Source organism: Lithobates pipiens, unplaced genomic scaffold (genome assembly GCF_037356315.1).
Source record: "Lithobates pipiens isolate NorthernLeopardFrog02 unplaced genomic scaffold, aLitPip1_a1.2 Scaffold_16, whole genome shotgun sequence".
NCBI classification, from domain to species: Eukaryota; Metazoa; Chordata; class Amphibia; order Anura; family Ranidae; genus Lithobates; species Lithobates pipiens.
This window is the reverse complement of record NW_027507748.1, coordinates 148,487,348-148,500,077: the sequence shown is the minus strand read 5'-3', so window position 1 is coordinate 148,500,077 and position 12,730 is coordinate 148,487,348. Positions and strand designations below refer to the sequence as shown.

General features: G+C 42.0%; 1 protein-coding gene across 1 annotated transcript in view; it reads left to right on the top strand.

The window, feature by feature from the left end:
• SMG6 (SMG6 nonsense mediated mRNA decay factor) overlaps nt 1-12,730 on the top strand; it is a 479,367-nt gene that overhangs the window by 118,653 nt on the left and 347,984 nt on the right. Inside the window, exon 10 of the mRNA XM_077480585.1 lies at nt 6,684-6,829. Coding sequence (XP_077336711.1) covers nt 6,684-6,829 — 146 coding nt within the window. The remainder of the gene's footprint in view (nt 1-6,683; nt 6,830-12,730) is intronic.

Sequence of the window (12,730 nt, the reverse complement as noted above, 5' to 3'; positions counted from 1 at the left end):
GTCATAACTTGGTGTTACTAAACCCAGGACCCTACATTTTACTATATCTGGTCTCCCAAAGTACACAGAACATGGAAATGCAATTATTTTCATAAATATCATATAGTGTTTGTATAGTGCCAACAGTGTATGCAGTGCTTTACAGTATAAAAGGGAGACAATACAGTACAATAAGATACAAGAGGGTTAAGAGGGTGCTCAGAAGAGCTTACAGTCTAATAGGGTGGGGCAGATGATACAAAAGGTTGTAACTCTGGGGAATGAGCTGATGGAAGTGGTCAAATATTAGTTGGAGACGTGATAGGCTTCCCTGAAGAGTGAATTTTCAGGATTCACCTAAAGGCAGCTAGAGTAGGATATTGCAGGACAGATTGAGGTAGAAGAGCGTTCCAGAGGATGGGAGAGGCTTTATAGAAATTTTGGATACAACCATGGGAGGAGGAGACAAGGGAGCTTGAGAACAGGAGGTCTCAAGAGGAGCAGAGAGGATGGTTTGGGTGATATTTAGAGACAAGATTGGTGATGGCTTTGTATGTTGTGATCAGGAGTCAATGTAGGGATTGGCAGAGGTGGGTGGCGGACAATAAGTGGTTGGTAAGGTAGATGAGTCTGACAGCAGCATTCATGATAGACTAAAGAGGTGATAGCCTATGGAATGGTAGGCCAATGAGAAGGGAGTTGCAATGGTCAAGGCGAGCGATAACAAAGGAGTGAATTAGTAGCTTGACAGTTTCTTTATTTAAAAGGGGGCATATTTTAGAGATGTTACAAAGTTTGCAAGCTATTGATGATTGGCTTTGAGGCTGAAAGGACAGGCCAGAGTCTGATTATACCTAGTACCCTGACATGAGGGGAGGAATTGATGGTTGCATTATTGATTTGGATTAAAAAGTCTTGCAGGGGAGTGGGGGAAATATTATCATTTTATGTTTTATAGAGATTTGGTTTAACCACTTAACAGCCGGCCCATAGCCGAATGACGGCTACAGGGCGGTTGCTTAACTCTGGGAGGACGTACTATAATGTCGTCCCAGAATTCTCACTCGAGAGCATTACGGTAAACGGCCGCTCATCGTGGCCATTTACCACGTGATCGCTCCGTCAAATGACGGAGTGATCACTTGTAAACAAACCAGTTCCTCCCTCCCCTCTCTGTACTGATCGGTACAGCGAGAGGGGGGAGATCGATGTCAGCAACACTGTGGGCTGGATCTACAATGCCCACAGCGCTGCTCACTGACAATTAACCCCGCAATGCCCTGCCAGTACTCTGCAATACCCAGCAATGCCCTGCCAATACTCTGCAATACCCAGCAATGCCCTGTCAATACTCTGCAATACCCAGCAATAGCCTGCAATACCCTGCCAATACTCTGCCATAAATTGCCATACCCAGCCATAGTCGGTGATACCCTGCAATACCCAACCATACTCGGTGATACCCAGCCATGCTAGGCCATACTCAGCCTCAGCCTCTGTATGTGACCAGGCTCAAGAGGAGTAGGAAAATCTATTGTGGGGTGTAATTTTTGGTATGTACATGCCATGTGTTAGAAATATTGTATAAATGGACAACGTGTTAAAAAAAAAAAAAAAAAAAAATGCATTTTAACCAGTTCCCGCCCACCGGCCATCATATGACGTCCTTGACTTTGTGCGGGGATATCTGAATGGTGAGTGTAACTACAGGCATCATTCCGATATCAGCTTTTTCAGCTGGTGATTCCATACACCATAAGAACGATCATAGCGGCTGTTCCGCTGCTTTATCGGTCTTACAGGAGGCGAGAGGGGACGCCCCTCCCCGCCGCCCTCCGGTGCTTCTACTGACTCGCCAATACGATCAAAGCCAGAATGTTTTTTTTTTTTGTTTTTTTTTTCAGGCTTCCCAGCCTAGAGGTGAGATGTGGGGTCTTACTGACCCCATAGGTCACTGTAAAGAGGACCTGTCATTCCATATTCCTATTACAAGGGATGTTTACATTCCTTGTAATAGGAATAAAAGCGATCAAAAATTTTATTTTATTTTTTGGGGGAAAAATGTCAAACTAAAATAAAGTAAAATGAACCATAAAAAAAACTTAAAGTGCCCCTGTCCCCATGTGCTCGCATGCAGAAGCAAATGCATATGCAAGTCCCGCCCACATATGAAAACGGTGTTCAAACCACACATGTGAGGTATCACTGCCAACGTTGGCGCGAGAGCAATCATTTTGGCCCTAGACCTCCTCTGTAACTCAAAACATGTAACCAGTAAAAAAAAATTAAAGCGTCACCTATGGGGATTTTTAAGTAGCGACGTTTGGCGCTATTCCACGAGCATGTGCAATTTTGAAGGGTGACATGTTGGGTATCTATTTACTCGGCGTAACTTCATCTTTCACATTATGCAAAAACATTGGGCTAACTTTAGTGTTTTTTTTTTTGTTTTTTTTTTTTTAAGCACAAAACAGTTTTTTCCCCCACAAAAATGGTTCAAAAAATTTGCAATGACCACCATTGTATTCTCTAGGGTCTTTGCTAAAAAAACATATATAATATTTTGGGGTTCTATGTAATTTTCTAGCAAATAAAGATTTTTTACATGCAAGAGAGAAATGTTAGAATTGGCCTGAGTGCTCCAGAAGGCCTGATGGTGCTCCCTGCACGTTGGGTCTCTGTATGTGGCTGGGCTGAGTAAAAGTCTCACACATGTGGTATCGCCATACTCGGGAGTAATAGCAGAATGTGTTTTGGGGTGTAATTTGTGGTATGCATATGCTGTGTGTTAGAAATAACCTGATAATATGACAATTTTGTGAAAAAAAAAAAGGAAAAAAAAATCTTGATTTTGCAAAGAATTGTGGGAAAAAATGACAACTTAAAAAAACTCATCATGCCTCTTACTAAATACCTTGGAATGTCTTCTTTCCAAAGAGGGGTAATTTGGGGGGTATTTGTACTTTTCTGGAATGTTAGGGTCTCAAGAATTGAAATAGGCCGTCAGTCCTTCAGGTGTGATCAATTTATTGGCACCATAGCTTGTGGACTCTATAACTTTCACAAAGACCAAATAATATCCACCAATTTGTACTTATTTTTACCAAAGATATGTAGTATCAATTTTAGCCAAAATTTATCAAGAAAAATTACTAATCTGCTAAATTTTATAACAGAAACAAAGAAGAAAACATTTTTTTTTACAGAATTTTCAGTCTTTTTTTCTTTTATAGCACAAAAAAAAAAAAACCAGCGGTGATTAAATACCACCAAAAGAAAGCTCCATTTGTGTGAAAAAAGGACAAAAATGTCATATGGGTACAGTGTTGCATGACTGAGTAATTGTCATTCAAAATGTGAGAGCACCAAAAGCTGAAAATTGGTCTGGTTATTGTGTTTAAGTGCCCAGTGGTCAAGTGGTTAAGAAAGTGGTGCGACATCCATGCTGATATGTCAGTTAGTAATGCAAGAGGAGACTGAAGGAGAGAGGTGAGGAGTAGACGGATAGATTTGGGTGTCATCTGCGTATAGATGATATTGGAAGTCATGGGCGGTTATCAAGTGACCAAGGGTAGAGGAGGCAAGGGGTCTAAGAACAGACTTATGGACCCCCGACAGAAAGGGGCAATGGAGAGGAGGAGACAGTTGTAGGTAACACTAAAATAGCACTGTAATAAGTAGGTGGAGAACCAGGATTGAGCAGAATCTTGAAGGCCAGGAGAATGGAGTTTTAGAAGGAACAGGTGGTCAACAGTGTCAAAGGTCACAGAGAGGTCTAGTAGTAAGAGTATGGAGTAGTGACCATTAGTTTTAGCAGTTAATCATTAGAGAATTTTAGGAAGGCAGTTTTCTGTGGAGTGTTGCGAGCAAAAGTCAGACTGTTAGGGGTCACAAAGGTGTGTTTTTTTTTTTTTTTTTTTTTTTTTTTTTTTTTTTGTTTTTTCTTCACTGAGGTAGGAGTGAAGACTGTTGTGGACTATGCGTTTAAGAAGTTTAGAGTTGAATGTGAGCAATGAGGTGGGTCTTAAGTTGTTCAGGTTGGTGGGGTCCAGTGAGGGCTTTTTAAGTGTGGGTGTGATCTGCGCATTTTAGAGGGCAGGGGAAGGTGCCACTAGAGTTTGAGATTGAAGATGTACATGAGGGAGCATAGGATAGAAGAAGAGGTTGACAATAGTAGTTGTGGGGGAACAGGCTCCAGGGGACAATTGGTTAGGTGGGCATCTGAGAAGTTTTGTAACCTCTTCTGTTCAAATATAAACTGCTAAATACCCTTTTCTCATCAGCAGCCTTGTGACTTCTATCAGTGTCGAGCTGAGCACTGGTTAAAGCTTGTAGACGTTTTAATTTTCCCAGGATTGTTCTATGAGGCCGAATTCAAACCTATGCATTTCTTGTGCTTTTTGCATTTTGCAGATTTGCACTACAGTCTATTTGCCACGGTTTCCTATGGAATATGTTCTGTAGTGCAAATCAGCAAAATGTAAAAAGCACTAAAAATGCATAGGTGTGAATCCAGCCTAAGGCTGCAGGACCCCTGACCCTCTGTCTGGACAGTGCTGATTGGCCCTGTGCTGATCACATGCACCCTCCCAAGGAAAAAAACAAAATTCTAGCCCAGGAATATGCAATTAGCGGACCTCCAGCTGTTGTAAAACGACAAGTCCCATCATGCCTCTGCCTCTGGGTGTCTTGCTTGTGGCTGTCAGTCTTGCTATGGCTCATGTGACTTGTAGTTCTACAACAGCTGGAGGTCTGCTAATTGCATATCCCTGCTCTAGCCAAACCAAACTGAACATGTACAGAGGGACTCAAAAAGCTCTGTTCTTTTAAGTGAGGGATCGGGGACAGTGGAAGAAGGGGAGGACCAAAGAAGACAGGATTAAACAGCCTTTTAACACCATGCAGAAGGTTTATCCATTAGGTTCCACAATGAGTATAACTAGCATGCTTTTATTGCATACAGATTGATTTTACTGTTGTGGGTTAAGTATCACAAAAATCAAAGTCAAGCAAGCCTAGCCTAATGGTTTGTGGCTGCCCTAGGAATGCTATATTCATTGGCCAGGCAGAACAAAGAATGCACAAAAGAGTGCCTGTGGTTGCAGGTAGTCCAGTGGTCTGTAGGGGATGTCTCGTACTGATGTCTCACTGGAACGTAGTCAGATTGGTCACTCCAGAGGGCAGACAAAGATTTGGTCAATCAATAGACTGGGTCAGTACAGATTGCAGGCAGAAGGGACAATGCACTGGGTTTTGATCAGTAACGCTGTTGCTGCCTGCATTGGCTCTATTGGCACTGTTATTGGCTGCACATTCTCTGGTGTGGCTAATAATCAGGAACGTTGTTCCTGGCTACATTGATCTTGTGACACTGGGGCTGATTTTGTTGACCCTGTATCCCGCTCTGTTGTCTGTTGTGTCCTGTAAACACCGGAAACACAAAATATAAGGCTGCACCCTCTGAAGGGTGTGCATAAGTGCCCCTAAAAATAGGTCATTTAAAATGGCCTTCCATGCTCAGGAGTGAACTGCCTGGTTGTTTGTATACAACGGCCAGTAGTTAAAATTTTACATTGGGCAAATAAATTCACAGTTGAAATGCATATTTTGAAAATTGGGAAATGGGCCAGAGGAATTTGTGCTTTCATTCAGCTAGTTTTGATCCAAACACCTCTGCCAGACAACATTACAAGGTCTTGGGCCTCTTTGCAGTCTGCACTGCAGTAAAGCGGTAGTTCTGGTCCAGGACCCATCCCATGCTTGAACTTGGCAATGAATGAAGAATCAGAAGCACTCAGATCATCTCTCAATCAACATTAACCATTTGTATTCAACATGTTGCTAGTATTGGTAAATGGATAGGAAGGAATAATATATTGTTGTGGTGTTTTTTTTTTTTTTTTTTTTTTTTTTTTTTTTTACACTTCTGCAGTTGCTTTCTGGCCGCAGCCAAAATAAAGTCCTAATTCATAGGAGTCTTCATGGGCATTTTTTTCTTGATCTGGAATAGGGGAGGATTGGCTTTCTTGGTTAGGCACATCTTCCTGCTTGCATGCCTTAGCAAAAGGCAGATGGATTCCAGGAAGTAAATGCTGCATGAATCATCTGCCCTTACTCAAAATGGCTGTCGCTAGACAAGCTAGAGGGGTATATTTCAAAGTGATTTCTCAACTAAATAAAGCCTGGAGTTATGAACGGATGTATGTTTGCCTTCTATATTAAACATGTATTAAATAATGTTTTCAGTTTGTGGTGATCAGAAATAGTTTGGCCCCTTTTACACATGCTTGTCTATGTATGGACTCCGCTTTGCTCAGCAGAGATCGATCCCCTGATTCCCACTGAACAGGCGGAGGACAGGTCTGTCTCCAGTCATTGTGGGGAGACAGACTTGTCAGAGCCCTGCTGTCCTCGATGGATGGTAAATGGCGTTTCCATCCCTCTGGATTTCACCAGCTGGAATCGGATACCGGTGGCTGTCAGCGGACATGCCGCCGCTCCATAGAGGTGCATGGAGCGTCCGATCAGGTCCACCTGAAAAACTGACAGGCGGACCTGATCGGAGCGCCCGGTGAAAGGGGCTTTCGGTTCTGCTAGAAGTGTTTTTACATAAACAGTTAAAGATATGTTTATATATACCAGTTAGCCTTTTGTACAGGTAAGAATATTATGATCTGATAAGGTTGAATCATTTTTTGTTCTAGAATGGAAACGTTCCATGTGGTTGTTGAGAAGGTTTTAAAGGAATTCCAGGCCTTGCTCGAGTACAGTCCATCCCCTATAGGAAGCGCAAGGATGTTGCAGCTCATGGCCATCAACATGTTTTCTGTGAACAACTGTCAAAGCAAAGGTACAAAATCCTTACTATTTATGTGAATTTTACATGGTGGGAGGACTGTCGTAGGCTTCATGCATACAGACTTTTACATACTGATAAGTCCTTGGCATTACATTTATTCTGCTTTCTCTTGCCCAGAGAGCCACAGGTGCCGCGTACAGCCACTCATACAAATGAATGGCTGTAGGGGGATATACACTTGTAAATGCCAATGCAGAGGAGCATTTGTGTTTCGTGAGGACTTTTCAGCTTGTAAACATCAGCGTGGATTGGCCATATATAGTGTGCATTATGTTGAATTTTACTTCTTTGAGGCTTGCCAATGACATGTAATATCAGAGCCAGCATAAGAAAAAAGTTGCACGAACCTCTGCAGCATATAATGCAGCACAGTAAAAAGACTGCAATTTGAATATTATTGTTGGTCGTGGCCATCTAGTCACTTCACGCTTTTTTTTTTTGTCTGTGCTGTGCTTATACAATGGCATTGACTCACTTGCCTGCTCAGTATTGATGAGCTTGTCTCTATTAGCCTTGAAATTCAAAGACATTGAATGCAACTCCTGATCAAAGCAAATAAGGCTTGAAACGAGCTAATCTGCCCAATAACTGTTGTGTGCTAGCACATTGTATGTGTGTGTGGGCTGACACTACAGGTACTTGCAGCTGCATTTGTGTTGTGTTTCTGTTTAACATGAATTAATGCTCACACAATATCTGACTGTGTTAGAAGAGGCATAAGGTGTAAAAAATGTGAACTATTACATTTTGAATAAATTGCTTTATAACTACTAAGGGGGAATAATATTGTGAGGAGGTGTATTGGTAGTAAAAAAAAAATTGACCATTTCAGTGATTATTCCACAAAGATCATACATTATGGAGCTTTGCATATTCGGAGCTTGTGGCTTTCCATCCTTTTTTTCCATCTTCATGCATGCTATGTTGAGTCGCAATTTAAAGGAAACTAATTTTTTTATGGTGTATTTTATTTTTGCTCTCCAACTGTGTTTCCTCAGATGTGTTGTGAATCACAGATCAGATTAGTCTGTTCAGTTTAGCAGTAAAATAATTAAGGTAATAGAAAACTGACTAGATTGCATGCTTGCTGGCTGCAAGTGGCAAATATGAAATGATCATATACAGCATTTTTCTTTTTTTCACAACATAAAAAAAAAAAAAAAAAAACCTGTCCAAAAAATGTCATGTATTCTTCTCTCTGCCTTTTTTTTTTTTTTTTAACCACATTGCCTATTCTGGCACTCCTCTCCTACACGTAAAAATCATAATTTGTTTGCTAGAAAATTACTCAGAATCCCCAAACATTATGTATTTTTTCCTAGGGAATAAAGTGACAGTCATTGCAACTTTTTATCTCGCACAGTATTTGCGCAACAATTTTTCAAACGTGTTTTTTTTTGGAAAAAAAAAGTTTCATGATTTAAAAAAATAACAAAACAGTAAAGTTAGCCCAATTTTTTTGTATAATGTGAAAGATGTTACACCGAGTAAATGAATACCTAACATGTCATGCTTTAAAATTGCGCACACTTGTGGAATGATGCCAAACTTCAGTACTTAAAAATCTCCATAGGCGACGCTTTAAATTTTTTTACAGGTTACATATTGAGAGTTAGAAGAGGTCTAGAGCTATAATTGTTGCTTGCGCTCTAACGCACTTGGCGATACCTCACATGTGTAGTTTGAATGGCGTGTACATATGTGGGCGGGACTAACGTGTGCGTTCGCTTCTGAGCACGAGCTACTGGGAACAGGGGCGTTTTAAAAAAACAATTTTTTATTTAATGGTTTACTTCATTTTTACAACTTTTTTTTTGATTACTTTTATTCCTATTACAAGGAATGTAAACATCCCTTGTAATAGGAATCTATGTGACAGGTCCTCTTTATGGAGAGATATGGGGTCAGTAAGACCCCACATCTCTCCTCTAGCCTGCAAAGCATGAGATTGTGAAAAAAATTTCACCGATCCCATGCTGACAGCCGCGATCGCGGCTTTGTTTACTTCCGGGAACCCGGGCGTGACGTCATAACATCGCGCCCGGGCCTCCGAAGGTCATAAAGATGACTGGTGACCATCTGGTCACCGGAAATCTCTATCGTCATCATCCGGCGCCGGACGATTCTTTCTCCGGGTCTCCAATGGCATGGGAGTGCCCGGAGGAGCACTGGATGGCGGCGGGAAGGGGGGGACGCCTGTAAGAACGATCACGCGGCGGAACTGCCACTATGATCATTCTTATGGTGCACAGAATCGCCGGCTGAAAAAAAGGATATCTGAATGATGCCTGTGGCTGCTAGCATCATTCAGATATTCCCACTGAAATTCCAGGATGTCATATGACGGCCGTAGGCGGGAAGTGGTTAAGATAAAAAATACATTATTTATGTAATCCACAAGTCCAGTTCTTATTTACTTATATATCCAGGGGTTCTTCCAGTTCAATGAACATTTACATGCTGTGCGTTCATTCATAAGATGATCTATATTTGGGAAAGCATTTGTGCATTTTAACTCATACCAACAACATCCCCATTAGGCCCCATGCACACTGGATGTATTTGGACGTTTTTACAGCAGCTGTTTTTGTCTTCAGACATTTTTTTTGTACAGTCAATAAACGCCCATCATGTTATCCTATGTCCATGCACACATAGGCTGTTATCAGCAGTTTTTGGCTGGGGTGTTTTGGGTTTTTTTTTTTTTTTAAGCCAAAAAACTAGTGAGTTCTGAGAGGAGTTTTTCAGCTGTAAAATGTTTTTCTTTACTTGTTTGATCCATTGAAAAAAACGCTAACGCAGAAAAATGCAAAAAACTTTGAAAAACTCACTGCAAAGCTACTGGGGTTTTTATAACGTTATTTTAATGTCCAGTGTGCATGAGGCCTTAAAGTTGAACTCCGGGATAAGCAAATATGGTCTAAGTAAGAGGTGTGTGTGTGTGTGTGTGTGTATTACTTTGTAATTTTGTATGTGTTGGCATTAGTTTTCCAAGTGTGTGCAATGATCTTGAATAAAACTTTGCCTCTGTGCAGGAGCTTCCTATGTCAAAGACCGATCACTGCTGCTCGCTCTCCTTGTGCAGGGTGACTGACTGGTCTTGTATCCACCCTCTTCTGTACTTTTCTGCAAGCGGCCTCTAATGGGTGAGCCTGCTGGGTCCTTTCCACGGGTCTGCTCTCTGCAGATTATGTACAGAACAGTGGTGATATCACTGCTACTTTTACAAGGTGGTAATTGGGTTTACAGAGGGTTTGGTGCAAACAAATGGGATTTATATCCCCATGGGCATTGAGAAATAATTTTAAGGGCATCATTACCCTTTTCTACCTACACCTTGTTTGTTTCACCTGAATGGGATGTGCATTCCTCATGTAGTTTCACAGTGTCATTTGTTGGCCTCTATGCAGAGTCTAAAGTGGAGTATCATCACAGTCTTGTGTCAGAAAATTCTGTTGGAAATAGAAGGTATGCAGCATTGAACTGCACAGGTTAATGCTTTGTCTGTAGTCTAACATCGGAACTTCCTGTAAAGAAACTATATATCCTACAATTCCTGGATCTTCGTCAGGTCCAGGTGAAAGCAATTGACAGAGCCTAAAGTGGTAGTAAACTTTGTTAAAAAAAAATTGCTGACGAGATATCTATGACTGAAGTGACCCTTTGCTTGGTTAACGTTTATGGCCTTGATCTCACGCTAGTGACCTCACTCAAGTGATGAAAGCGCCCATGACACGCTGGATCAATCGCAGCGCTGGAGGGCTCAGTTTGACACGCAAGTATGCCATAATGTGCTAATATGGTGTGCATACTAGTGTATTATGTCATAACTGACCTGGGGGGCCACTAAAAAGAAGACATGATAGCGGACATAGCTACCTTTTTAAGCTGGCCATAGACTGTTTGAATCTCGGCTGGTTCAGTAGGAGTCGGTGAGATTCAAACCATGTATGGGCAGGCTGAATGTACCCAAGTTGATTGATTTAACTTGGGTACAACCTGCCTGTTGGATTTTACATGCAATTTACTGCTAGCAGCTCTTATAGCCGCTAGCAATAATCAGTAACACCAAGGTGCGAAAAAGCGAGTTTTGAGGTGCCAAATTGCTCACTTTGAAACAAAATCTAAATTTACAATTTTTTTTATTAAATAAACATTAAAATTTTTTAAATTAACATATGAAAATTCATACAATTGTGGCACGTGGTATTTTCAGCTCTACATGTTTCGCCATCAGCATGGCTTCCTCAGGTGCTTGTGTACAATTTCACTATAGGTAAACAGAGAAAGAAACTTTAAGTATATTTAATCAACATAAAATACACAATTCATTTATAAGGACCACAAGTCTAATAAAGATACATAAAAATATAGATATATACAATCATTTATAGGTCATCTAATGAATTCTCACCCAAACTGCAAGCACTGCTCCACGCAATGCCCCCCCTCCACCCCTCCACTTCTCGATTAGGACAGGGATTGTGATCTCGGGAGACACATAATCAAAACATGTCAGCTGTGGTGTACCATGTATGAGTGAGACAGCCACACACATTTTTGAAAATCCTTATTCCCTCAAACGCGTATCCCCGCTGATCTCAAATGCGCGAAACAGCTGTGATCATTGCCCAGGTTCTGTCAATAGGGTTGTTTGGGGAGAACACAGTGGCTCACACGGGATACAATGAGATGGATTCCCCCATCAACACTGACTGCCAGTGGCAGAATTGCACAGTTTTTTCTTTCCTGCAACCACTGGTTGCAGGATAGAAAATCGCTCTCTGTGGCCGGCTTTACCATGCTGGAAGAAATGTTTTGTTTCATAAAATTAGTGCACGCTTGTGATGCAACACAGAAAAAAGCCAGATTAGAAGTTTCTGGTCCTGCTGGTGAATAGGCATTAAAAAGGTGGACTAATGGATGAACACAATCGCAACATGTGAACCCATCATTACAAACTAAGGCAAACAAACAAGGCAGCACGATTCAAAGCCGCTTATCAGTGCAATTCGCACTACTGACTTCATTTAACAGAAGTCTATGCAAGTCGCCATGAAATCGGTAAAAAGTAGTGCAGGAACATTTTTCATAATCGCTGTGACGTGAGTCACGACAATATGAACAGTTCCATTGCCAGCGATGGGATGCGTTTTTGTCATGCAATTTGGAACTGTCAAATCGCTTGCACCAGTGTGAACAGGGGCTTAATGTGTTTTACGTAAGCATTATATGAAAAAGGAAGTAATGGTGAAAGTCTTTGTTCACAGAATCAATCCATTATCTTTGGTACCCTTATGATTACCAATTTGCTTTTATCGTTGAGACCACAAAGCAGGGACAGATCCCGGGGGGTGGGGGGAACCAACAGGGCACTTGCCCCTCCTCCTGAAAATATCACACTGACTGCTCTCCCCGATTTGTCTTTCTCTCTGTTAGTATAATTCCGCCACTCTGCTGCTGGCTTGGCCTCTGTGCTTCGTCCCTCCACTGGTCACTAGCGCGTGGGCTGCCTGGCGTCTAGCAACCAGTGATGTCAGTGAGTCGCGTTGGACTCTGAACCGCTGCTGCTGATGAGAGCCAGAGCGCCAGCATTCTTCCTTCTCCGCCCAGAGTCTGTGTTGGCCCCACCCTCCGGCACCTCCTCTCTCCATCTTCTGCACAGTCCACACTGTAAGCTTCCACCCTGACACTGATTGAAAGTGATGGCCCCACCCACCGGCACCCCCTTCCTCCATCTTCTCTACACTGCAGGCCTCCATTCCTGAGTGTTGTCTCCACCCACCTCCTCCCTCCATCTTCTCCACACTGCGGAGCGGTGTGAACACAGGAAGAAACAGTCATCGAATGCTTCCTGCGGCTGTGGACAGTGCAATCGCCAGATCTGTCTCC